The sequence below is a fragment of the Macaca mulatta genome, chromosome 15, assembly GCF_049350105.2.
Source record: "Macaca mulatta isolate MMU2019108-1 chromosome 15, T2T-MMU8v2.0, whole genome shotgun sequence".
Taxonomy (NCBI): domain Eukaryota; kingdom Metazoa; phylum Chordata; class Mammalia; order Primates; family Cercopithecidae; genus Macaca; species Macaca mulatta.
The window spans coordinates 60,839,370-60,866,063 of NC_133420.1; the positions used below are offsets into that span (position 1 = coordinate 60,839,370).

At 45.9% G+C, this 26,694-nt stretch overlaps 1 protein-coding gene across 2 annotated transcripts in view; it reads right to left on the reverse strand.

The window, feature by feature from the left end:
• The window catches only part of TMOD1 (tropomodulin 1), a 100,641-nt gene that overhangs the window by 37,889 nt on the left and 36,058 nt on the right, over positions 1-26,694 (reverse strand). For both annotated transcript variants that reach the window (XM_077965493.1, NM_001265684.2), the window contains 4 exon segments: positions 17,814-17,970; positions 11,062-11,181; positions 1,796-1,885; positions 442-572 (listed from right to left, as the gene is read on the reverse strand). In XM_077965493.1, coding sequence (XP_077821619.1) covers positions 442-572; positions 1,796-1,885; positions 11,062-11,181; positions 17,814-17,970 — 498 coding nt within the window.

Consider the following 26,694-nt stretch of genomic DNA (forward strand, 5'->3'; position numbering starts at 1 on the left):
TGTGATACAGCAGCAGCAATGGTACAGGGGAAGGACCTGCCCAGGGCCTGTGTTACCCCCGAGCCTAGTGGGCACTGGACTTTTCCAGCCTTGAGATCCCGTGCAGCAGTGTGTGTCTGACTCATGATTTTATCTCGGAGAATCTCTCAGTGTTTTGAATAACGTGGCAGGTTTCCAGATTGAAGCTGGGTTGGCCCATGCTAAACATCTGGGCCTGGTATCATCCTCAGAAAGAAACCAGGACTGCCAGATGCACTTGTTTACACTGCCCACCTCTCTTAAAGCCTCCCATTTGCAAAGGTTTTGTCCCTGTTCCTGATGCAGAAGCACCTGGAGTCCAAACAGGACCCTGTTTACTCTGCACAGCCAACCCTGGACCACTTGCATTTGGTCCTCCCTCCCCCACCCACATGCAGGTAAAGTGAAATAAATGGACCTTACCCGGATATTATTGAGGTTAACTTCTTCAAGTTTTGGGTCGTTGTTCTTTATCCGTTCCAGCGTTTCCTCTACGTCTGTTGAATTTGGTTCTTCGTCGGGCACAGGCTTGTATTGTGTGGGTTTAATCACGCCTAGAGTGACCGATAAAAGGGAGGTGGCTCACAGAAACAAGGGGCTCACTTTCTGCCAACACAGAGATACTCTGGAAAGGAGCGTGTGCAGACTTAGGGCACGTGAAGGCTGCACATCGCAAGGACTGGGTGGGGGTAGGGGGCACCACTCAGAAGAAGCCCCGCAAGGGAGCCAGGAGGCTGGGGTTCTGCTTGGACTCTGCTTTTGACGTCCTGCAAGAACTGGGTGAATTACTGACACTCTCTGAACCTTGGGTCTTCATCTGTAAAGCAGGGCTAGTCATTTTACCGGGGCTCATGACCTCAGTGGGCTCCTGGGAGGCTAAGAGGAAGCCCGGATGGGAAAGAAATGCATCAATCTTCCAGAGGGAGGAATAATTATATTTTGGCAGCCTCATTTCTGTTTGGGGCCAAAATGCCAGCTTTGGAACAATGCAGTGGAGTAATTAAGGCAATGCAATATTGGCATATTGGCACAGGAAAGGACAAAAGGGCTCATGAAACAGAGGAGGCACTTAGAAACAGACTCATGTGGATGATAAGGGCTGGGGCCCAAACCAATGGTGAAAGGATAAATCTTGCAAGGAATGGTGTTGGGTCCACTGGATATCAATTCAAAAAACTGAAAGTTTTATCTCATCCCACAGCACACACAAACATGAACTCCAGGTAGATTAAGAAGTTGAATATAAGGCCAGGTGTGGTGGCTCATGCCTGTAATCCCAGCACTTTGGGAGGCTGAGGCAGGAGGATCGCTTGAGTCCAGGAGTTCGAGACCAGCCTGGGCAACGGTGTGACCTCATCTCCATACAAAATAAACAAAATTAGCCAGGCATGCTGGCATACGCCTGTAGCCTCAGCTACTCAGGAGGCAGAGGTGGGAAGATCGCTTAAGCCCAGGAGATCCAGGCTGCAGTGAGCCAAGATTGTGCCACTGCACTCCAGCCTGGCTGACAGAGCAAGACCCTGTCTAAAAAAAGAAAAAGTTGAATATAAAAAGTAAATCTCTAAAACTTTTAGAGGAAAATATAGGAGAACATTTCTATAATATTGGGATAGAGAAGGCCTTTGTAAACAAGACACAAATCCCGGGAGACTCCAAGGAAAGGATGAACAGATTTGGCTACATAACATGTTAAAACTTCTGCAACAAGCCAGAGAACATCAGTGAGTGAAGGAAGCAAGAAGCATGAGGTCCCTCCTGGGGGTGGGCGCATACTCACTGTTGAGCCCTTCCTTGTTCATGATGGAGCTGCTGCTCAGGGCCTGGTAGTACTGCTGGTTGCTCATGAGCGTGTGCATGCCCAGGATCGCTGCAGGGACAAGGGAAGGGCTCGTGATGTGCCTCTGCAGACAGAAGAGCCTCCTAGGGACACACACCCAAACCCCGGGAACTCTGGCTCACAGAGGTGGCAAGAAACACTTGCACAAAAACTTCAACATTTTATTTTACTTTTACTCTCCCCTCTATTGATGTGACTCTGAAATCCCCAGCCCCAGCCCAGGCTGCTCTGCCCCTGGCCTCTGATTCCCTGATGTCCTGCTGGCACATCCAGCTCAACGTGGCCAAACCAGAATGGCTCTTTCCAGCGACAGCCTCTTTCTGTAGAAGGCTCTCTTTCCATCTTGTCATCTTGCCTGTCCCTCACGGTAAAACCTCAGGGAATGTGGCACCTTCTCCTCACAAGCCCATTTGACTGTCCCAGTGTCTTTGAGATCCGTCTCCCTCCCATCCCATCATCTCCGTCCTAGTGGAGGCCTGATCATTCCCTGGCTGTATTGTCACAGCTGTGTCAACACCGGTGTCCTGGTCTTGGCCTTTTCCTATCCTCTACCTCCCAGCATGCAGCACAGAGCAGTTGGAAAGATCTTTCTGGAAATGCCAACCTGACCTCATTGCTCTCATGCTCAGCCATTCTTTCATCCATTCATTTTTTTAACATGTAACAAGGCCCACCCCAGCATTGTGTGCCAGGCTCTGGTGGGGACAGTGGAGAATAAGAAAGACTGGGTCTCCGCTCATGGAGCTGAAAGTATGCTGGGGGAGAGAGGAGCCAAGGGAGCTTCCGCACAATGAAAAACCAGTGCAGGGTATGGCGAGTGTGGCAGAGGAAAAGTTCAGTCCTAAGACAGCATAAAAGAGGAACTTGGGATGGGAAGGAGGAGTAAGTGTTGGTCAAGTTAAGAGAAGGGCTATAGACCATTCTGGGCAGAGGAATGCAGATGGTAAAGACTTCAGAGAGTTCAGAGAGTGGCAGGCCAGTGAGGGAAGAAGGTCAGGTTGGCATCTCCAGAAAGACTTTTCCAGCTGTTCTGTGCTGCACATTGGCAGGTGGAGAGTAGGAAGAGGCCAAGGCCAGGACATCAGTGATGACACAGCTGTGACAATCACTGCTGGGGGAAACAGGATGGAAGCTCGATATGCGGCGGTAATAATCACAAGCATGGCAACGCCACCGCTCTCACTAAGCACATACTTGGTGCCAGGGAAGACACTTTGTACCCATCATTCCCAATTTGGTTGCACATTGGAATCACTTGGGGATCTGTTGAAATTCCTGATGCCCAGTCCCACCCCAGACCAATTAACCTGAAATATCTGGGGGTGGAGCTCAGGCACCTGCATTTTTAAAGCTCCCTGGATGGTTCCAATGAGCAGCCAAGGTTGAGAACCATTGCCTGACTCTCCCCTCCTTGATCTGCCCAATAACCCTCTGGAGTAGATTTGATTCACCGAGGCAAGGTCAGGTTCTACAGGGCCTTCTAGGCTGAGTAAGGAGTTCGGCTGTCTTTTCCTAGGAACAGCCTGAGAAGCCATCGAAGGCTTGAGCAGGAAGTGGGATGGTCTGACCTGAGTTCTGACTATTGTGTTGAGAACTCACTACAGAGGGCAGAGATGGACGTGGCTGCAGAGCCGTGAGGCTGTTGCAGCTGTCCAGATGGGAGAACGGTGACTTGTAGAGCCAAGTCCAAACCCAGAGCCTGGCTTCACAGGCCCTCCCTGGGCCGGTCCCACCTCAACAGTGTTGTTGCACTCCCCCTCTCAACAGCTTCTCCGCTCCAGCTACACAAACAGTCCCTGCTCATAGCTGCTCCTGCTTTTGCTAGTGCTCTCCCTTCTGCTGGTGATTCTCTGCACCCACTTGACTTGGAATTTTAGATAAACAACAATTTTTTTATTTTTTATTTTTTTTTTTGAGATGGAGTCTCACTCTGTCACCCAGGCTGGAGTGCAGTGGCACGATCTTGGCTCACTAAAAACTCTGCCTCCTGGGTTTAAGGAATTCTCTGCCTCAGCCTCCTGAGTAGCTGGGATTACAGGAGTGTGCCACCGTGCCCAGCTAATTTTTGTATTTTTAGTAGAGACAGGGTTTCACCATCTTGGCCAGGTTGGTCTTGAACTCCTGACTTCTTGATCCACCCACCTTGGCCTCCCAAAGTGCTGGAATTGCAGGCGTGAGCCACCTCACCTGGCCAACAACAAATTTTTTTTAGCTAAGTATGCCCCATTCAATATTGGGACATATTCATTGTTCTCTGAAATTTGAATTCAGTTGAACATCCTGTATTTTATCTAACAACTCTACCTCCCTATCCTTCAAGACTGGGAGTAACTCTTCCTCCTCCAGGGAGTCTTCCTGGATTCCCCCTCTCCCTCTCTAGTCCTCCCACAGCACCTGGTGTATGCATCAGAATCTATCTGGTATTAGACATAACTAGATACACCTGTGCTTCTGCTACTAGACTGTAGGCTTCTGGAGGTCAGACAAGGATATTCCCTCTTCCACCTCTCCCTGAATATGGTATTTGGCAAATATTTGGTGATGATTTTTAAAAAATACCCAAGTCATTTGATTAGATATGGTTTCCTGTTAGAGAGACAACATGGGAGCCCTTAATGAAGAGTCAGGAGACACAAGTTCCAGCCCTGACCATGCCCCTGACGTCAGTGTGACCTTGGGCAATTCCCCTCCCCTCTCTAGGCTTTAACCTCCTCTTTCCAATGAGAGGTTGAGACAAGACCAGTGGCTCTCTGTCAAGGCTGCACACATGGATCACACAGGGAGCTTTAAGACCGTATCAGTGTCTCTCTCCATTCTGGACCAACCAATAGGAACCTCCGGATTTTTTTTTTTTTTTTTTGGACAGAGTCTCGCTCTGTGGCACAGGCTGGAGTGCAGTGGCGCGATCTTGGCTCACTGCAACCTCCACCTCCTGGGCTCAAGCAATTCTCCTGCCTCATCCTCCGAAGTAGCTGGGATTACAGACACGTGCCACCATGTCCAGCTAATTTTTGTATTTTTAGTAGAGATGGGGTTTCACCATGTTGCCCAGGTTGGTCTTGAACTCCTGACCTCAAGTAATCCACTTGCCTTGGACTTCCAAAGTGCTGGGAATACAGGCATGAACCACCATGCCTGGCCAATTTTTTTTTTTTTTTTTTTGGTCAAATCTCCTCAGGTGATTTTGTTGCTGAGTGACAGTCAAAAACCACAAGATGAGATGATCTCAAAGTCCCTTCTGTTTCTCACATTCTAAGATTCTTCTCTGCTAAAATTAGACTTGCTTGTTCATCACTAAGAGAACTGGTGGGGAGAGAGGCATCTGCATTTTTTCAAGCTCTCGAGGTTTTAATTTAAGCTGCATCTACGTGGGCAACAGGAGCTGAGGCCCGAGTCAGCAGCAGGTGAGTCAGATCACCACGAAGGAGGCCCATTCTGGGGCAGGCTCTCCAGCTCCCACAGAGCAGCTCAAGGGGGTTCTGGGATGTGCTGGGGTTTCAGGCTTGGAAACACAGCTCGTACAGGTTTTGGGGGATCATATAAAAGATGTAGCCTCATATGGCTGGCTGGTGTGGCTTAAAGTGGAGAGAGGTGGAAAATAGAAAGTGCCTTTGGCACACAGATGCCAGCTTCCTGTGATGGTCTAGAAAGAGGGATGGAGGTGGCGAAGTTGTAAGAGACTGCCAGGAGACCAAGAGGAAGGAGACCTGTGTTTCAGTCTGAGCCTTGGTATGAATTTTCTGGGTAACCCTGTAGTCACTTCCTTTTTGGGGGCGGGGAGGCTCAGTTTTCTCACTTGTAAAGTGGAGTGTTTGAACTGATCTCTTACCTACCCATAGGACTTAGCGACACAACAATTTCTTATGTTTTTATCCTGTTTGGCTTTTACAGTAAGTATCCAGGGGCTGGGCACGGTGGCTCAAGCCTGTAATCCCAGCACTTTGGGAGGCCGAGGTGGGTGGATCTCTTGAGGCCAGGAGTTCGAGACCAGCCTGACCAACATGGTAAAACCCTGTCTCTACTAAAAATACAAAAATTAGCAGGGCGTGGTGGCGCACACCTGTAATCCCAGCTACTTGGGAGGCTGAGGCAGGAGAATTGCTTGAACCTGGGAGGCGGAGGTTGCAGTGAGCCGAGATCGCGCCACTGCACTCTAGCCTAGGCAACAAAGTGAGACTCTGTCTAAAAACAAACACACACACACACACACACACACAAACAACCAGCATCCAGGGTAGCTGACGTAGACCCCCCATCCCCAACTTTTCCAGCAAACTCAAGAGGGAAATGTTTTGCCAAAACCATACAGCAAGGACTCTCGTGGCTTTTAAGTTTGTATTCTCATTCACTAGGTCACTAGCAGTTCTAAGGTTCTAAAACTTCCCCTTGACTTTGGCGTCTTAAGGACAGATAACATATATTCATTCTAGGAGGTTATGTATGTTAACAGCAGGGCTAAGAAGAAATAAAACAATTTTGCAGCTCAGAGGAAATTAGAATTCCAGAAAGGAAGGATGAAAAGAAGAAAGGAGGGAAAGAGGAAGGAAGGAAAGGAGGAAGGGAAGGGCCCAGCTAGATTTCCATTGATGGGCAGAATGCCTGGGGCTAGTATTACCTTCTGTCAGCCCTAGGCACAAAATCGCGACTTTCCCTCTCACTTGGTTTTGTGCCACACTCCACATCGCCAGGAATGAGTGACGGGAGAAAACGGCACATCAACATTGCCTGTTGCTTCATTCTTTGTAGATACTGGCAAGGCTGAATTTAGCACTGGGGAACTTGATTTTTTTTTTTTTTTTTTTAAGTCTAGATCTTCCTCAAAACTCAAAAAGGACTATTTTTGAACTCTGAAAAAGAACATTGAGTTCTGTTTCCTCTCCCTGCCTTGGCAGAGTTCACTCATTTGGTAATTCCACTCAGGACGCAGGGAGATAACAGCACACGTCCCCGGCTCCTCCAGCTGCCAGCTGCTCGGGCTGGCTCTGGGCAGATGGCTGGAAGATGTTCTCCTGCATCCCAGGGACAGGTGGGAGAAACTGGCTCCAGTCCAGGACTTGGATGCAGTTGAACTGCTCCTGGATAAGATACACCCTGCCACTGGTAGGGCAGCAGGACAGGTGCCTAAGCACACGGAAGTAGCCAGAAGCCAGGGCGTGGTCTGGCTAAGCCTGCCTCTGATAGCCGCAAGACCCCCAGGTTGCCAACTGCCCTTGGGGGTGAATGGCCCGAGGCTGTCCTATCTAAAGGATAAGTCTCCCTACCCCACTTCCTTCCTGGGTCCTGCCCCATCTGAAGGGTCCCTAAAGGCCAGCCAGCATCACCTCCCTGAGTGCGCAGAGGAGGAACTGGGAATTTTAAGTGCTTGCTGACTCCCAGCAGCCTCTGACCTACAACCCAAGGCTATGTGCCAAGAACTTAGCCCTGCCAGGAACCTGTGCACTCTGCTTGCCACCCAGCAGGGACACTTTTAATGTTGAAATCTACATGTTTAAGTGATAAAAGATTTTAAGGTTAAAAAAAAATACATATTTCTCTTCTGTCCTCCTCATCACCTCCTGGGCCTCCCAAAGGTAAGGACTGGCTCTGGTTCATCGTAGTATACAGTAGGAGTTCAATAATGTGCACTGGCTTAATGAGCAGTTAGGTGAATGCATGAGTGATGCACCTCACCTGTGTCAAACGTGAGTTAGGAGGGCACACCTGAGCGTGCCCTCCAGGCTCCTACCATCACCAGATAGCAAGCTTGCCACGCCACTCTTGCAGAGCACATGGTTCAGAGGGGCCTGCCCTCCCCAGCCCAGAACCGCTGCTCCTGCCACTCTCCAGCCCTGGACCTTCTCCGCACTTTCTCACTACTACTCTTCTGCTCCTAAGCTCTTCTCCATAGCCTTTCCCTGGTCTCCCCCAGCCCTACCCCAAGTGCCTGCCTCACACACTGTACTGATTCTGTTCAGACGCTCATTCTCATTTGTCATTTCATACTTACCTGGTGTTTGTTTAACATAGACTCTGTGAGGGTGGAAATTGGGCTGTTTTCTTACCATTCTTTTGCCAGGGCCTAGTCCAGAGACGATGGATGGCGCTGACTGCGTGTGTGAGTCAGCAAGCCAGAGCTGAGCTGATGGAAATGTTCCACCTGGGAGACAGGCCATACCGACTACAGGTGACCTGGATGCCCCATGAAAAAGGCTCCAACTACCCACCACTCTCTGGTGGGCCTGCTCCGCCCAGCACCTCCAACACCATGTTCGAAGTCCAGCCTTCATCTCATGCGGAGTTTCTGAAGTCAGCTCTCGGCAGAGCACTCCTCATCAGCCACCCAGCCTGTTTTCTGTTGCCTCAGGCCAGAAAGCCTGGAACCATCTCAGCTGCTCAGCCTCTGAGCCAGCACTAGGAACAGCTGGGCTCTTGGTGAAGCTGCATCTCAGATGCAATCCCACAGCTCCGCCCAGGCCTCAGCCTCATCCAGGCCCTGCCTCCTCCATTCGCCCATCCTGCAGAACAACCCTCCTCTCCACTCAAACCCCTGCTCCCATCTAGCTTTCCCTCATGCCCCTAGTCCAAGTTTCATCTCCTTGGAGTGGCATCCATAGCCTTTCCTAATGTGACCCCCCCGGTCCCCAGCCAACTTCTCCAGCCTTGCCCATCACCCTCTGTTGCCTACCCTCTGTGCTCTGTGTCCTCCCCTACCCTGAAGGGCTTCGCTCAGGTTACACTGGGTGATGCTGCTGCACATAGTCCCTAGAATGAAGTTGCCTGGGTTTAAATCCTTTGGGCAAGGCATTTAACCACACCTTGCCTACTTTCTCCATCTGTAAAATGGGGACAGTAATAAAATTTCCTTCATAGGATTGTTTTGGTCAATAAATGCAACAAGGTCTTGAGAGCAACTCACATAGAACCTGGGACATGGTAGGTGGTCAGAAATATTCAGTCCCTCTTTCCCCAGAGATGCTGCCACCTTTCAAATGTCCAACATCAAATGACAGGCATCCAAGGTTAGCCAGTTAATACTGGTGTAGACTTACAGCTCCCCTCTCCTTTCCAGACATTGGCAGGGTATTGTATCATTACAGATAACAACAAATAGCCATGCCAACAAAAATAAAGAGAAATAGTTTCAAGAAAGCAACAGAGAAACGTAGCACACGGTTGCAGCTCTGATTTGGCACAGGAACCGCAGGAGCCGGCAGTTGTGACAGCAGTCATTTGATAATCCCTTTGGGCCGCCTAATGAGGGGAGTGACGTCATGGAGGGTGATCAGAGGAGAAAGTCCAGGGTAAAAACAGCCCCAGTCGAAGTGGAGATGCCGCACCAAGGCATCAGCCACCTCCCTGCCTCACAGATTAACCCGAACTCAAGGGACCCCCTTCGGGGAGATGGTTTGGTTGAAGTGTGATACATAATATATGGGCTCAATGAAGGATCTACTGTGACTCGTGTGGCTTCTGATAGAATAAATCCCTACCCTAGCAAACTAGATTCCAGAGTTAAGTGCTACCTTCCCATCTGGGTGAAGCACTCACTGCTTCTGTACTTCATAGTGAAAAGGAAAACCATTCTCTCTCAGTCCCAACACCCTTCAAGCCATTGCCCTTTGTCCTTTAAATTCCCTGTCTCCTGAGGAAAGGGCTGTCTGGACTTGGGGTCTACACACTGGCTGTCCGCATTCACTCCTCAGGTCCCTCAGACCTGGCTTCACCTGTCACCACCCAGAGTGCCCCTTGTATGTAGTTGAGTCTTCTCACTGCCCCTGCACATCCTCCAGTGGCTCCCCCACCCCTGCACGCATGTCACCAAGGTCATGCACAACACCACTCACAAGTTGCAGAAGGCAGCTGTGGCCGGCCGAGTCCCTGGTGCGGGTGCCCTCCCACCTCCGCCGTGGCCTCTGGTCTCACATGCCTCTGAGTCTCCTGGTCAGCCCCGAACCCTCACTCTGTCTCTGTGGCTCCTGCATCCGATTCTGCCCATCTTGATTTGGCCTTTGGTTCTCAGCTAAGTTGTGGCTAACTGATCCACATTCTAGCTTTGCCCCATTTCTATGACTTGGCCCCCCACCCCCACCCCCCCACTGCCAAAGGCTTCTACGAGGGCCATGTATTCTTCCTGGAGCTTGACAACACTAATGATGCCCAAATCTCTGTCCTGAATGGGAACCCCCTGTAGCACTCCAGACCTTCCGATACAACTGACCCCACTTGGGTGGCCCACAGGTGCCTCAAGTGCCACAGGTTGTAAACTGAACTCTGTATCTCCGCTCTTCCTGCTCCTCCCTTGCCGTCTGTCGCTAATGGCACCGACACCACTTAGTGTCTGAAGTTACCCTGCTCGACTCTTCTACCTCGCTCTCACAGCCAATCAGTCACAGGCATCCCCTTCTACCCTCTCCCCTGCCCACCTGCCTCGAGCCTTTCTTCACCCCGCCCACCCTCCTGCCATCACCTGGGCTATGATTAGCAGCCTCCAAGCTTGCAGAATAAAAACCCACCCACTCCCTGTGTCAGGGAGCACAGTAGGTGGGGAGGGAGTGTACAGGGTGCCGGATGTGGCCAGAGCCTGACCCTCCTGGGGATGGAACACCACCGGCAGTGGGTAGACAGGAGCAGCAGAGAAGTCGGGGGAGGTGGGGAAGGGGGCAAAGGGCTCTGAATATCAGGCCACCTTCTGGAGTTTTGGGGGTAGTTTGTGAAGATCGTATGGAAACACATATGAAGATGGAGGGCGTGGGGCAAATATGTGATATACAAGGGTGACCCCTCAAAGCCCAGCTCGCTGAGCCGACTGCAGGCAAAGTGCAAAGTTGTAAAAATCGAGCCCTTAGTGAGCCTCCCAAGCCAACGACACCAGAGGCCCTCTGTCTGTTTTCCCTCTATCCTCTCTTCCCAAGTGGCTTGGGCAGGATTCAATGCAAATGGCTGGGAAGGGGCGTCTGTGGGCTCTCCCTGAGATACATCCACATCCCTCTGGCATGGGGTCTCATGGCAACAACAGATGGCTCCCTGGTGTGGTGGGTTTGTGTGGTTTTATCTCTGTTTTCCTTGTTTCGGTTTTTGAGAATGGATTTTTTCTTTAACACTCTCGGTCTCCTCTAGTTCTTAAAAATAGAGAAGGTGTTCATGCTGAAATGAGCCCTACAAGGCTCCCTGCAGATGTGGCTCAAGTCCTTCTGGAGGATGTGGAAAGCTCCTGGAACGCCTCTTACCTGCAATGTCACAGAGTTCTGCATCCGAAGCATTTGCCAAGGCTTCCTCCAGCTCCGGTTCCAGCGTCACACTTTCCAGCACAGGATCCATTGGCTTCTGCTTAGGAACCCAGACCTTTCCTGAAAATACACAGAGGACCTGTTACGGGAGTGGCTGCAGCGGAGCAGCCTCTGGCGATGGCCCTACGTGGACCAGAGCCCTGTGGGTCCCTCCATGCTGAAAGTCCCTTCAGGTTTCTCCCTCTGGGGACCAACTTCCCCAAAGAACAGGAATCAGAGATCTCCAACACAGCACGCCTCACACTTGACAAGAATGATTTTATAACTTGGTCCAAGCCGACTACCCTCTATCAAAAGCATTGGTCATGACCAAACAATCTGTAAGTAGGAAAAAAAAATCACAGAAAAATTTAATAGAATGCCAGGGTCTGGGATACCCTAACCAAAGGTTCTGAGACCTTGGGGAAATGAGACAAAAATATATAAACATTTCTAAACAAATGAATAAAATAATGAAAAGGGAGAAAAAAAATGCATCCTTGCCTCATTATCGTATTTTTAAAGTGTCAGATTCATAACGGAATGAGGGAAGTAAAGAGGTACGTATGAGGATGGTCACTGTCATGCCCACCCACAGGAATTGGCGAAGAAATTATAGTGCATCCATACAATGAACTTCCAGCAGTTAGTATAAAGGATGACGGCGATTGCTACTTACTAAGAAGGAGAATGCCTAGGACAAATGTTGTTTGAAAAAGGCAAACTTACAAAGTAGCACGAACAATTTAATTCCATTTATGTGAAATTGCATATGTGTATTTATTTATTCAACAACATTTACTGAGTGCTTCTTATGTGCCAGGCACCTTCCTGGGGGCTAGGGGACAGCAGTGAGTAAAATCCTCAAGAGCTTCTGATGTAGTGAAAGGAGACAGATAATAAACTTATAAAGATATGGAATGGTATTAAGCATTATGGAGGAATACAAAGCAGGACAAGGGCCTAGAAGATGACAGGGTGGGATGTGGGTGGGGTGGGCACTGCTGTTTTGGGAAGGCTAGTCAGAGGACGCCCACTGAGATGACAGCCTGTGACCTGGGACCTGATAGAAGTAAGGAAATGAGCCCCTAAGATCAGGAACAAGACAAGGGTGCCCACTTTTACTGCTGCTATTCAACATTGTACTGGAAGTTTCAGTCAGAATAAATAGACAGGAAAAAGAAGTCAATGGAATCCAAACTAGAAAGGAATAAGTAAAATTGTTTCTATTTGTAGGTGACATAATCTTACGTATAGAAAACCCTGAATTTCCACACACAAAAAAACCCTATTAGAACTAATAAAGTCAGCAATATTGCAGGGTACAAGATCAACATACAAAAATTAGTGGTATTTCTGTACATCAGCAATGAAAAATTTGAAAAGCAAATTAAGAAAACAATTGCATTTATAATACATCCAAAGAATAAAACTTGGGAATAAATTCAGCCAAAGGGGTGAAAGACTTGTGCAATGAAAATTATAAAACATTACTGAAGGAAATTAAAGACCTAAGTAAATGGAAAAATACTTTAAGTTCATGGATTGGAACACTTAATATTATTAAGATGGCAATGCTACCCAAAGCAATCTACAGATCCAATGTAATCCTTATCAAAGTTCCAATAGTCCTTTCCCAGAAATAAAAAAAGGTGATCCTTAAATTCATATGGAATTACGGGCCACAAATGCCAAAACAATGTTGAAAAAGAGCAAAATTAGAGCGCTCATACCGATTTCAAAACTTACTAAAAAGCTAAACAGTGTAGTGCTGGCGTAAGGATAGATAGATAGACAATGAAATAGAATTGAGAGTCCAGAAAGAAACCCAAACATCTATAGCAAATTGATTTTCAAGTAGGGTGCAAAGTCCATTCACTGGGGAAAGAATAATAGCTTCAACAAATAGTATTGAGACAACTGAATATCCACATGCAAGAGAATGAAGTTGGACCCCTATTTCACACCATATGTAAAGTTGAACTCAAAATGGAATGACTTAAATATAAGTTAAAACTATAGGCCGGGCGCGGTGGCTCACGCCTGTAATCCCAGCACTTTGGGAGGCCGAGGCGGGCGGATCACGAGGTCAGGAGATAGAGACCATCCTGGCTAACACAGTGAAATCCCGTCTCTACTAAAAATACAAAAAAATTAGCCAGGTGTGGTGACGGGTGCCTGTTAGTCCCAGGTCCTCGGGAGGCTGAGGCAGGAGAATGGCGTGAACCTGGGAGGTGGAGTTTGCAGTGAGCCGAGACCCTGCCACTGCACTCCAGCCTGGGCGGCAGAGCAAGACTCCGTCTCAAAACAAAAACAAAAACAAAAACAAACTATAAAATTCAGGCCTGGCACGATGGCTCATGCCTGTAATCCCAGCACTTTGGAAGGCTGAGATGGGCAGATCCCCTGAGGTCAGGAGTTCGAGACCAACCTAGCCAACATGGCAAAACCCCATATCTACTAAAAATAGAAAAATCAGCTGGGCATGGTGGTGCGTGCCTGTAGTCCCAGCTACTCAGGAGGCTGAGGTAGGAGCATCGCTTGAACCCGGGAGGTGGTGGTTGCAGTGAGCTGAGATTGTGTCACTGCACTCCAGCCTGGGACATAGAACAAGACTCCATCTAAAAAAAAAAACTATAAAATTCTTAGAAGAAAAAATAAAAACATAAGGGTATGTCTCCATGACCTTAGAATTGGCAGTGAAGTCCTAGATATGATAACAAAAACACAAGCAACAAAAGAAAAAATAGATCAATTGGACTTCATCAGAATTTAAAAGTTTTGCACATCTAAGGATACTATCAAGAAATTGAAATGACAATATACAGAAGGGGAAACATATTCACAAATCACATATGTGATAAGGTCTAGTATCTAGAATACAGAAAGAACTTTTACAACTCAACAACAAAAGGAAAAACAACCCAGTTTTAAAATGGGTAAAAGATTTGAATAAACATTTCTCCAAAGAGGATATACATATGGCCAACAAGCACATGAAAAGATGCTCAACATCATGGCTTGTTAGGGAGATGCAAATCAAAACTACAATGAGATACACTTCACACCCATGAGGATGGCTACAATTTTAAAAAATGGAAAATGCATGTTGGCAACAATGTGGAAAATTGGAGCCCTCATACGTTGCTGATTGGAGTGTAAAGTGATATGGTTGCTATGGAAAAGAAGTTTAGCAGTTACTCAAAAAATTAAACATAGAATTACTATATCATTCATCAATTCCACCCCTAGGTATATACTCCCAAAAAGCTAAAAACAGGTATTCAAACAAATACTTGTACAGGAATGTTCAAAGCAGCACTAATCACAATAGCCAAAAGGTGGAAATAACTGACATGTCTATCAATAGATGAATGGATAAACAAATTGTGGAATATCATTCGGGTATAAAAAGGAATAAAGTACTGATTCGTGCTACAACATGGATGAGTCTGGAAAACATTGTGCTCAGTGAAAGAAGCCAGACACACAAAGTCACATATTGTATGATTTCATTTGTAGGAAATATACAAAATAAGTAAACCCATAGAAACAGATTGGTGGTCACGAAGGGCTGGGGCAGAGGGAATGGGAGAGTAATTAACTGTAATAGGTATAGGGTTTTATTTTGGAGCAACAAAAGTGTTTTGGACCTTGATAGAGGTGGTGGTTGCACAATGTTGTGAATTGTTCATTTTTAAATGGATAATTTTATGTCATATAAGTTTTACCTCAATTTATAAAAACCTACACAGCTCACAGTAGCTGTTGATGGAGGATAAGCTGAAGGGAGTGCAGGTGGAGGTACGGAGATGATTAGGAGGTCGGTGTGGGTTCAATACCAGGGTTGTAGTGGTGAAGGTTGAGAGGGAGTGGGAAGCGCATAGATAAATGTCCAGAAAGATATTCCCTAAAATGGGATCAGTGCTTATTTTCAGTGAAGGAAATGATTTTGAATTACTTAGCTTTATTTTGTAAATTGTTTACAGCAAATATCAATTACCTCTATTAGCAAAACACACAACAGAATCATTTGGGGAAAAATGTATCATAGCTTCTATTAATACCAGATTCCAGGGATCCAGAAAAGAGGAAAACATAAAAGGAAAATAAAATCCCTGAAAAGGAACTCAAGTATTAAAATGACTAAAGCAATGGCTGAGATGAATATTCAATAAATATTTAATACCTGTGGTTTATTATACCCCATAACAGGTTCCTCCAGTGAGGATGGCAACTCTGAGCCACTGAAGAGGTACCTAGACTTCTTCCCTTCATCTTACCAGTGGCACGTGAATGTGATGGCTGGAGCTGCAGCAGCCAGATAGACCATGAGGACAAAGACAGGTTTAGGGGTTGCAGAATGAAAAGCTGGAAAGGGTTGTGATCCACGATGCTAAGCAACATGCCTTGCTAGATCTGGAATGCCTAGGGCGGGATTGATTTGTGTACCGCTCAGACTCCCTTCCCCATCCCTCACACCATCCTCCAGATCCTCCCCTGGGAGGGGTGTGGGTACATGAGGAAGTGGACGACAGCAATGACTCACCTTGCTAGATATCCACCCAGGTCTGCTGCCCATCCCCACTCCCTGCCCTTGTCCTCACCTTCTCTCCTGCCATCCCCTCCAGGATCCCTCTGACCATGCACTCCTTTCAAAATTCAGAAGTTCTATAATCTAGATGCCCCTTAGGCCTCCCTGGACTTCCAGTTTTCAGTGAAACCCAGACTGAGCTCCAAGTCCAGGGTTTGGAATGGCTCGAAGTCCTCTGCACAATGTCTACCCCCTCATTTTATGAAGCAGCTACTTAGTGCCGGGCATTGTGAGAATACAACAGCAATACAGGGGTGCTAGCCACAGATGTGGACCTGGAGCTCACAATGCTTGCATTCTTAGGGGTGGAGGGAATGGAAGAGACTGAAAAGAAATAATTAATTACACAATTAATTAATTAGAATTAGTGCTTTCATTCAACAAATATTTAGTAGGTGCCTTCTATGTGCTACAGATTTATTTGGTGCTGGTGATTAACAAGACAAATATGGTCTTTGCACTTGTGTAGCTGGTATTCTAAGGAAGTAGTGCACAAATCTATTAAACATTTATTTAATTTTAGCTTATCCATTCATCCAACAACTCTCTACTCAACCCTACTATATGGCAGGCCTCGTGCTGGCTGCATGCTGGGAGTACCACTTGAGCAAAAACAGCTCAAGTGGTTGCCCTCAGGGAGTTTACAGGCTAGTGAGAGAGACAGATGAAAAATAAAGAGATGCTGATAAGATGTGAGTTGCTCTGAAGGACACACACAGGCTCCCATGTTGGAAAATAACCAAGCAGGGGAGTTGGAGAGGGACTGCCTGTCCTGAACAGAGTAGACAGGGATGGTTTCCCTGAAAGAGAAGACTGTACAGTTGAGACCTAAAGGTCAATAACAACTAATACTTAAGTAGCATTCACTTCCTGCCAGATGCTGTTCTAAGCGCTTGACAGAGATCTGAACTCACTTAACCTTCATTACAACCTCCTGAGGCTGGTATTTTCATCATTCCTGTTTTACAGAGAAGGAAATGGAGGCACAGTAGGTTAAAACATTTACATATGTTCACACAGCTAGTAAGTGGTAGTGCCAGGATTGCAACTGAAATAGATCTAGCTCCAGGCTGCTTCTGACCATTATATCTTACCGGGCAGGAGGAGCCAGCCATGAAGAAGACAGCATGGAGCTGGGCAGCAGGACCAGCACTCCAGGCATAGGGAGTATGTGCAAAGGTCCTGAGGTGGAAAGTTTGAGAAGAGCAGAAGGAGGCCTATGGGACAATGGGATGAGGGGGGTATAGGAGGGGGCAGAGGGTTTGGAGAGCAATGGGAAGTCCCAGAAGAATGGATGATTAGGGAGGCCCTCTCTGTTTGCCTGGGGCCTTCAAGATGGCTTGCCTCAGGCTGGAGCAGAGAGTATAAAGGGACAGATGAAGGAAGGGAAGCTGCAGCTGCCAGAGAGCGGAACTTTGGAGAAAGAGCAGAGAGAATCCGGGTGGAGATGGTTAGTGCATCTCTAGTCCCTGGTTTGCATAGGATGGTCCCTACTTAGGCCTCATGCTTTTTTTGTTTTTGTTTTTGAAATGGAGTCTTGCTTTGTTGCCCAGGCTGGAGTGCAATGGTGCAATCTTGGCTCACTGCAACCTCCGCCTCCGTGGTTCAAGCGATTCTCCTTCCTCAGCCTCCTGAGTAGCTGGGACTACAGGCTTGTGCCACGATGTTTGGCTAATTTTTGAATTTTTAGTAGAGACAAGGTTTTTACCATGTTGGCCAGGCTGGTCTCAAACTCCGGACCTCAGGTGGTCTGCCTGCCTGAGTCTCCCAAAGTCCTGATGTCATTATTAACAGTTTCTTCTTTTACTCTCAAAACTGTCTAGGTTTGCATTTAAAAAAAAAAAATTCAGGACATCCTAGTGAAAGAGGGTTTAGGGAAAAGTTTTGCTGATTTGAGTGGATAGGAGTCTTTCCTCAGTCTACCCCCAAAACTTCATGAAATCTACATCATCCCTAGATGCTTTTGAAGTTGGGTTTGGGTGTTTTGGCCAGGCAGGGATGAGGACAAGGAGGCCCAGTCACATTTGGCCCAACACAGGGCCTGGCAGGGCCTGGCATACAGTCGGCACTCAGTGGTGCATGGGGAGTGGCATATTATAACAGCAACATTGTTCAGTACCTCGTTTCTCCCCTGTGTAGGGGACCAGATCTTCTCGGTCCTTAAACTCCTTTGCTTGCTTTTCCAAGTGATCCAAGAGCTCCTCTCTTTTAAAGGGGCCCGTGGGCGCCTTGGTGGTCTGATCCTTCTGCCTCAGGCCTGCAGGCAGCAGTGCATTCTACAGTGGAGGTTGTGGGGGGCAGGAGAGAGAGAAAGAGAGAGAGAGAAAGAGAGAGTGGTCAACTGCTGAAGACTTGCACTTCTCCAGAAACTCATCATCAAACAGCAGGGACCTCAGAGCTCATGGAATCCATGGTGTCCCTCATTTTACATGTAAGGAATCTGAAACCCCAGGACGGGGAGGGACTTGCCTAAGGTCAAAGGCAGACGAGGGGCAGAGAGAGGCTAGGACTCAGGTCTCTCAATCCTCCAGCGCATCCCTGCCTCTAACATTTTTGAATGAGAGGAGGTGAGGGGTCAAGCAAGGCAGCCGACTCCAGCCTGAGCACAGAGGGCACTGAAAGAGCATCTGTTGAGTGATGAATATGATTGAGTTGTTGTTTGGATGCATAAAGATATTTACAGGAGTTGAGTTGAGTATCAAGTGGTTGGAGAGAGACGAAACCAAAAGGGGGTTGAGCTGGGGCCCTGGATGGAGAATCAGGCAGGAAGAGGCAGACCAAAAAAAAAAATAGCTGGAGAAAGGCCCAGGAAAGCAGTGAGGTGAGCAGTGCCCTGCAGAGCTAAGAGGCGGACAGGGCATGCTTTCTGGCCACAGCCCCTGCTGGCTCTACCCGCTGCCTTCTAACCTCCTGACGGGTCTGTGCTCACGACACACTGGTGGTTAAATATTTTGAACGTCGCCCTTGGAGATGGGTATCTCAAGAAACATAACATCAACCAATTGTTCCCTTCTCTTCTTCAAACATAAGCAGGCTTCTAGGTGTGGGCTTACTGCTAAAGCAGATTCCTATTAGGGGGAATTGGAGTTACCCTCATGGGCTTCACTTTAACTCAGCCCCTGGTACCTTAGGGAGTCAAAGAAGTTTACAGCTGCAAGGATGCTTGGAGACCATCTAGTACATACGCTCTCCCCTAGGGGAGACTGAGGCCCGGAGCAAGGAAAGATTTGCCCAAGGAGTTTCAGGACAGATCTAGAACAAAAACCAGAGTTCTTCTTCAGATCTACGGGAGCAGGATAATCTTCATTTCTAATCGTTGTGCGCTCCCGGTTCCCTGCATTTGCAGAGCTAGTGGGGAATACATGGGCGGCTGGTATGGGGAGAACATCACCCAAAAGATATGCACCTTCAAACTGACTAAACTGAAGTCATTCCACCTCCAGCCTCTTTGTTTTTTGTTTTTTGTTTTTTTTTGAGATGGACTCTCGCTCTGTTGCACCCAGGCTGGAGTGCCGTGGCGCGATCTCGGCTCACTGCAACCTCTGCCTCCCGGGTTCAAGCGATTCTCCTGCCTCAGCCTCCTGAGTAGCTGGGATTACGGGGGGGGGGGCCCGACACCACGCCCGGCTAATTCTTTGTATTTTTAGTAGAGACGGGGTGTCACCATATTGGCCAGGCTGATCTTGAACTCCCGACCTCAAGTGATCTGCCCACCTCGGCCTCCCAAAGAGCTGGGATTACCATTCCCAGCCCCACTTCCAATCTTTGTACCATCAAAATGCAGTCACTCTCACAAACTCCAAATTCTTTTCTGAAACCCACCTCTGTGAGGGGAATGTTATTAGGCATGAAGATCACTGTGTGCCTGGCACATAGAGGGATACAGCTTGGGAGGGAATACTACTGTTTAAGGAATCCTTTTTTTTTTTTTTTTTTGAGACAGAGTCTCTCTCTGTCCCTCTGTCACCCAGGCTGGAGTGCAGTGGCATGATCTCAGCTCAATGCAACCTCCATCTCCCAGGTTCAAGCAATTCTTCTGCCTCAGCCTCCCGAGTAGCGGGGACTACAGACACACACCACCACACCTGGCTAATTTTTGTACTTTTAGTAAAGATGGGGCTTCACCATATTGGCTAGGCTGGTCTTGAACTCTTGACCTCATGATCCACCCGTCTCGGCTTTCCTAAGTGCTGAGATTACAGGCATGAACCACCACGCCCGGCCTAACTAATGCATCATTTTTTAAAAGGTGTAGTATGCTTAATACCACAGTGCTGTTTCAGTAAGAGTCGTGGCTGTAAAATCAGGAGACCGGGGTATGATCCTGCCTCTGGGAGGGCTGTAAGTGAGCAGGGCCCAGACAGCACAGAGCCCGGACAGACAGATAATGGGCTTGGCAGGTGGTGCTGGTGTACTTGCAGACAGATTTAGGCCACGGATCAAAAGAGACACTGGGAGTTGGAGCTTTTTATGAGAGGATAGTAGGTAGAAAGTCAAGGCCTGACTGACTTTGGGGTGGGGGGGTATCAGGAACATAAGTGATGCTTCACACATCCCAGTTTTCCTTAAGCAGCAGTTCTCAAGTATTATCCACCATGATAGGCAGGACAGGTGATGCTCCCAGGTGAGCCATGCTTCTGTGGGCATGTCCCAGGTTTGATGGGACTTCCTGTAGCTAGCTGTGTGTGCCCACGCTTTCTCTTCCACAGCAGGGAGCTTACTGTGATGCCAGAGAATGAGACAATACCTCACTGCCCTGCAAACATCAATGTGTGACTGCCCATAATGAATAATCCAAAGTCTTTGTGACATGCCTGCACTTCACATTTGACCCTACATCAGGCTTAAGCCTTGACTTGGAGTAATAATGATCCAACTACACAATCTTGGGCAAGTCCCCTCAATCTCATCGTGCCTCAGTTTCCATGGCTGTAAAATGCAAATAATGAGAGTTGCTCTCTCATAGAGTGGTTGAGAAAATTAAACTAGATAATGCAGAAAGTGTGCTTAGCACAGCGCCTAACACAGTGAATGGTCAGAAATGGTTACTTATGATCACTTCTATTGTTACATAATCAGGTAAAATATATGTTAACAGGAGATTGGTTACCCAAATATATATGTTTAGCAGGGAATGCATTATCCAAGGATAAATGCAAAAAACTAAAATGCACAATTATAAAATGAATTAAGCACTGAAAGCAAGTGCTCATGCTTCTTAATGATCCCCACAGGGAAGGCCTACAGATTTTCATTACCATGAAGGGTTTTAATGGCAGTAAGATGCTGGGGCATGTTCTAGCCCCAGAAAGGCTAAGTATTGCGATAGAAGAAATTCAGGGGTTGTAACTGAGGGGAGAAGGGTTTGCAAACTCTCATCTCTTTTCGAATCTATCTGGTAGAGGCCACGGATTTAGTTAAGTACAGTTTCTCAACCTCAGCACAACTGACATTCTGGGCTGGATACTTCCTTGTCGTGGAGGCCGCTCTACCCACTGGAGATTGTTTAGCAGCCTCTCTGCTCTCTATCTCCTAGATTCTAGTAGCACTGTCCCCCCAGTTGTGACAACCAAAAGTGTTGCCAAACATTGCCACATTTCTTTTATTTTCTTTCCTTCCTTCCTTCCTTCCTTCCTTCCTTCCTTCCTTCCTTCCTTCCTTCCTTCCTTCCTTCCTTCCTTCCTTCCTTCCTTCCTTCTTTCCTTCTTTCTTTCTTTCTTTCTTTCTTTCTTTCTTTCTTTCTTTCTTTCTTTCTTTCTTTCTTTCTTTCTTTCTTTGTCTGTCTGTCTGTCTGTCTTTTTTGAGATGGAGTCTCACTTTGCTGCCCAGGCTGGAGTGCAGTGGTGTGATCTTGGCTCACTGCAACCTCTGCCACCCCAGTTCAAGCAATTCTCCTGCCTCAGCCTCCCGAGTAGCTAGGACTACAGATGTCTGCCACTACGCCTGGCTAATTTTTGTATTTTTAGTAGAGGCAGGGTTTCACCATATTGGTCAGACTGGTCTTGAACTCCTGACCTCAGGTGATCCACCAGCCTCGGCCTCCCAAAGTACTGGAATTACAGGCATGAGCCTTCGTGCCCAGCCACCAAATTTCATTTGAGGGGCAAAATTGCCCCTGATTGAGAACCACTGCATTAAACAAAAAGTCATATAATTATTACATGTTATATAATAAAGATGTTTTTAATGTATTTCAAAAATATTATTTACATAACATAAAAATATGGCTTCATTTATTCAAGTTTTTATTGAAAGCAGTTGATTTACAAAAACAAAACTATCAAAGGCCTTTTCTAATAACTCTAAGCTTATTACACTTTTAAAGTAAATATTGAGAATATCAGCCTCATTAGAGGTTAAAATTTGTTTTCTTTCTATTAAATGGTATGTTTAACAAAATATCACATGATTGTCAGTAAAACCAAAGATAGTTGCATATTTTTGAACTCCTGACTGTTTATCACACTAACTCGTTTTCAAAAACAGCATGTGATCTCCCATTATATATAAAAATTAACTCAAAGTGAATCAAAGACCTAGATATAAGAACTAAACTATAAAACATCTGAAAGAAAACATAGGCATAAATCTTTCTGACTCTCGATTAGGTAATGGTTTCTTAGATAAGATATCAAAGTGATAAGCAACGAAATAAAAAAGTGGATTACTTGGACTTCATCAAAATTAAAAACATTTGTGCTGTGAAGGACACTAGTGAGAAGACAATCCACAGATTGGGAGGAAATATTTGCAAATCATGTATCTCATAAGAGTCTCATATCTGGAATACATAAAAATCTCTTATAACTCAATAGTATATGACAAATAACCCAATTTAAAAATGGGCCAGGCATGGTGACTCACACCTGTAATCCTAGCACTTTGGAAGGCCGAGGCAGATGGATCACCTGAGGTCAAGAGTTCGAGACCAGCCTGGCCAACATGGTGAAATGCTGTCTCCACTAAAAATACAAAAATTAGCCAGGCATGGTGGTGCATGCCCGTAATTCCAGCTACTCAGGAGGCTAAGGTATGAAATGTGTTGGCACTCTGGAGGCAGAGGTTGTAGTGAGCTGAGATCGTGCCACTAGATTCCAGCACAAGCAACAGAGTGAGACTATCTCAAAAAAATAAATAAATAAAAATTTAAAAATAATAAATAAAAAATAAAAATGGTCAAGTTGCTGGGCACAGTTGCTCATGCCTATAATCCCAGAACTTTTGGGAGGCTGAAGCAGGCAGATCACCTGAGGTCAGGAGTTCAAGACCAGCCTGGCCAACATGGTGAAACCCCATCTCTACTAAAAATACAAAAATTAGCAGGGCATGGTGGCACAAATCTGTAGTCCCAGCTACATGTGAGGCTGAGGCAGGAGGATCTTTTGAACTTGGGAGGCAGAGACTGCAGTGAGCTGAGACTGCGCCAATGCACTCCAGCCTGGGTGACAGAGCTCCATCTCAAAAAACTAAAACTAAAAATAAATAAATTTTAAAAAATGGGTAAGTGATCTGGATAGACATTTTTCCAAAGATTATGTAAAAATGACCAAAAAGCTCATGAAAAAATGCTCAATATTATTATCCATTGGGGAAATTCAAATCAAATCTAGAATGAGATACCGTTTCATAGCCAGCAGGATGGCAATAATAAAAAAAACACAGATAATAACAAGTATTGATGAGAATATAGAGAAACTAGAACTCTCATACACTGCTGGTAGGAATGTAAAATGATAAAACCTTTTTGGAAAATAGTTGTGCAATTTCTCAAAAAGTTAAACATAAAGTTATCATATGATGTAGCAATTCTGCTCCTTGGTGGAAAAGAACTGAAGATGTATGTCCAACCAAATGCTTGTACATGAATGTTCATAACAGCATTATTCATGATAACTAAAGTGTGAACGAGTCTAATGTTCACCAGCTAATGAATGGATAAACCAAATGTGGTATATCCATACAACTGAATATTATTCAGCTATGAAAAGAAATGTAGTATTACAACATGAATGACCCTTGAAAACATCATACTAAGTATAAGAAGCCAGATACAAAAGGCCATGTATTATACGATTCCATATAATATATGATATGTACAGAACAGTCAAATCTGTAGAGACAGAAAGTAGATTAGTGGTTGCCTAGGACTGGTGTTATGGACTGGAATGTTTGCCTCCAATTCATATGTTGAAGCCGTCACCCCCAGAGTGACTATAATTGGAGACAGGGCCTGTAAGGAGATAATTAAAGTCAAATGAGGTCATAAGGGTGAAACCCTGATCTGATAGGATTGATGTTCCTATAAGAAGAGATGCCAGAGAGCTGCTGCAACACCTCCTTCCCCAACCAGTCACCATGAAAACACACAGACGGAAGCTGCTCCTTGACCAGAAACTGACCCCTCAAGACCCTGATCTGGGACTTCTAAGCCTCTGGAATTGTGCAAAAATAAGTTTCTGTTGTTTAAGCCACCTAGTCTGTGGTATTTTGTTAGAGCAGCCTGAACAGGCTAATACAGCTGGGAAGGTTGAAGGGAGATGGACAGTGACAGCTAATGGGCATGAGGTTTCTTTCTGAGGTGATGAAAATGTTCTAAAATTGATCACGATGCTTATACGACTCTGTGAATATGCTAAAAGAACAAATGGTGCTTTTTTTTTTTCTTTTTCTTTTTTTTTTTTTTTTTTGAGACGGAGTCTTGCTCTGTCACCCAGGCTGGAGTGCAGTGGCGTGATCTCGGCTAACTGCAAGCTCTGCCCCACCGGGTTCACGCCACTCTCCTGCCTCAGCCTCCTGAGTAGCTGGGACTACAGGCACCTGCCACCACGCCTGGCTAATTTTTTGTATTTTTAGTAGAGACGGGGTTTCACCCTGTTAGCCAGGGTGGTCTCAATCTCCTGACCTCATGATCCACCTGCCTCAGCCTCCCAAAGTGCTGGGATTACAGGCGTGAGCCACCACACCTGGACTGAATGGCGCATGTTAAGTGGATGATTGTATACTATGTGAATTGTATCTCAAAAAAGCTATCATTTTTTAAATGGCATATGTCATCTATGGGAGAATGATAAAAGTGGCTAATGCAATAACTGCACCAAATGGTCATGGAATGCTGAGGACAGAAAACTCTTCATGTGCCAGTGGTTCATGGTGATGCTGAGACTGACCAGGCTAGAGCTGGCCAAATTTCAAATGGTGCCTGTTTTACAATGTAATTTACCTTATGATGTAAATTAGTTGTGGATAAGTTAAATGAACCTGAAGATATTGCCATAGAGCTCTCACAATTATTAGAACCTAATACTGACTCTCAGACCCGGGCTACCCAATAGGTGGGGAAAAGAGTTCCCACAACCATTCTGTTGTTGGCTCTGACCAGGAGAGTATTTGGTGATCACGTATGCATAGAAAAGCACCTCTCATTCCCTTATTTCTTATTCATTCAATAAACATCTGCTAAATGAATGCTATGTGTCTAGGCAGTGTGTTAAGAGGTAGGGCTATGACCCCACAAAGAGAAATTTAAAAATTTGGAGTAACCAGGGAGATGAGAGGTGAATGGAGAAAGTAGTGTAAGATCAGAGAAAAGTTTTTCTTTGTTGATCTTTTTTTGTTGTTTTGTTTTGTTTGTTTGTTTTGCTTTGTTTTGTTTTTGAGATGGAGTCTGGCTCTGCTGCCCAGGCTGGAGTGCAGTGGCGCTATCTCAGCTCACTGCAACCTCCACCTCCCAGGTTCAAGTGATTCTTCTGCCTCAGCCTCCTGAGTAGCTGGTATTATAGGTGCACGCCACCATGCCTCGCTATTTTTTTTTTTTTTTTTTTGTATTTTTAGTAGAGATGGGTTTCACCATGTTGGCCAGTCTGGTCTTGAACTCCTGACCTTGTGATCCACCCACCTTGGCTTTCCAAAGTGCTGGGGTTACAGGCATGAGCCACCGCGCCTGGTCTAGAGAAAAAGCTTAATTACACATACACTAAATACATGGTAATCAAGATCCTAAAGGGAGGGGAAGGTCTACTTTACTGAAGCAAGGAAGAATCTATAACAAGCCTATAAATTACATTTAAAGGTACACTTTCATGGTGCCTGTGGGAAATTGAACTCATTTAACCTATAAGGAATTTAAATCTCAATCTTAAAATGTGCACAGGATAAATTTGCTGGGCAAGTTTTTTTTTTTTTTTTTTTTTTTTTTTTTTTTTTTTGTCGTTAGTTCAAAGGGAAGCATCAGTCTGACTCCACCAAAGCAGCCATCAATTTATTAGGGGCACTGAAAGTCACATGCACTTGTCACACAAACATCCTTACCCCAAAGACAGGTTGTGAGCTTTGTATATAGGAGTCTGAGGAAATCTCTATGTCCTATTTAACAATTGGAAATTTGCTCATCTGAGGAGGGCAGTGATTAACACCTGGATGATCTTTTTATCATTACCTGACAGGAAATCTAGTGCGGGTTTTAAGAGGAGGAAATTCTAGATTATCTCTGATCTTAAGCTAAAATTATATAATAGCTGTGAGTTACCTGGGAGTGGTGGGGACTGGGGCACACTGGAGCGTTCATGCCTCCACACTACCCAGCTCCAGCGAACTGTTGACATGTAGGAATGTGGATGTTGTTATTTGATCTGCTCATTTTTTGTATGAAATCTCTTGATTTTAAAATATTGACATATAGTCCAAATATTTTAAAAACAATGTTCAGGCCAAATAAAACATATCTGCTAGGCAGACTCGGCCCATAAACTGCCATTATGCCACATCTGATCTAAGGTTCCTAGCAAACTAAAATTCCATGTAAGAAAGCCAAAATATTCATTCATTTGTTTCACGAATATTTACTGTGTATCCTGCCCATATCAGGTGTTGGGCTAGAGAAAGCAAGAGGTATACACATAGGTTTTAAATTTAGAATTTTTAAAATTTTGAAAATACAAGGTTTAATTTGTTCTTGAAAATGACTATAGAGGTGGAAATTTGGCAACCTTTCCTGTATTCAG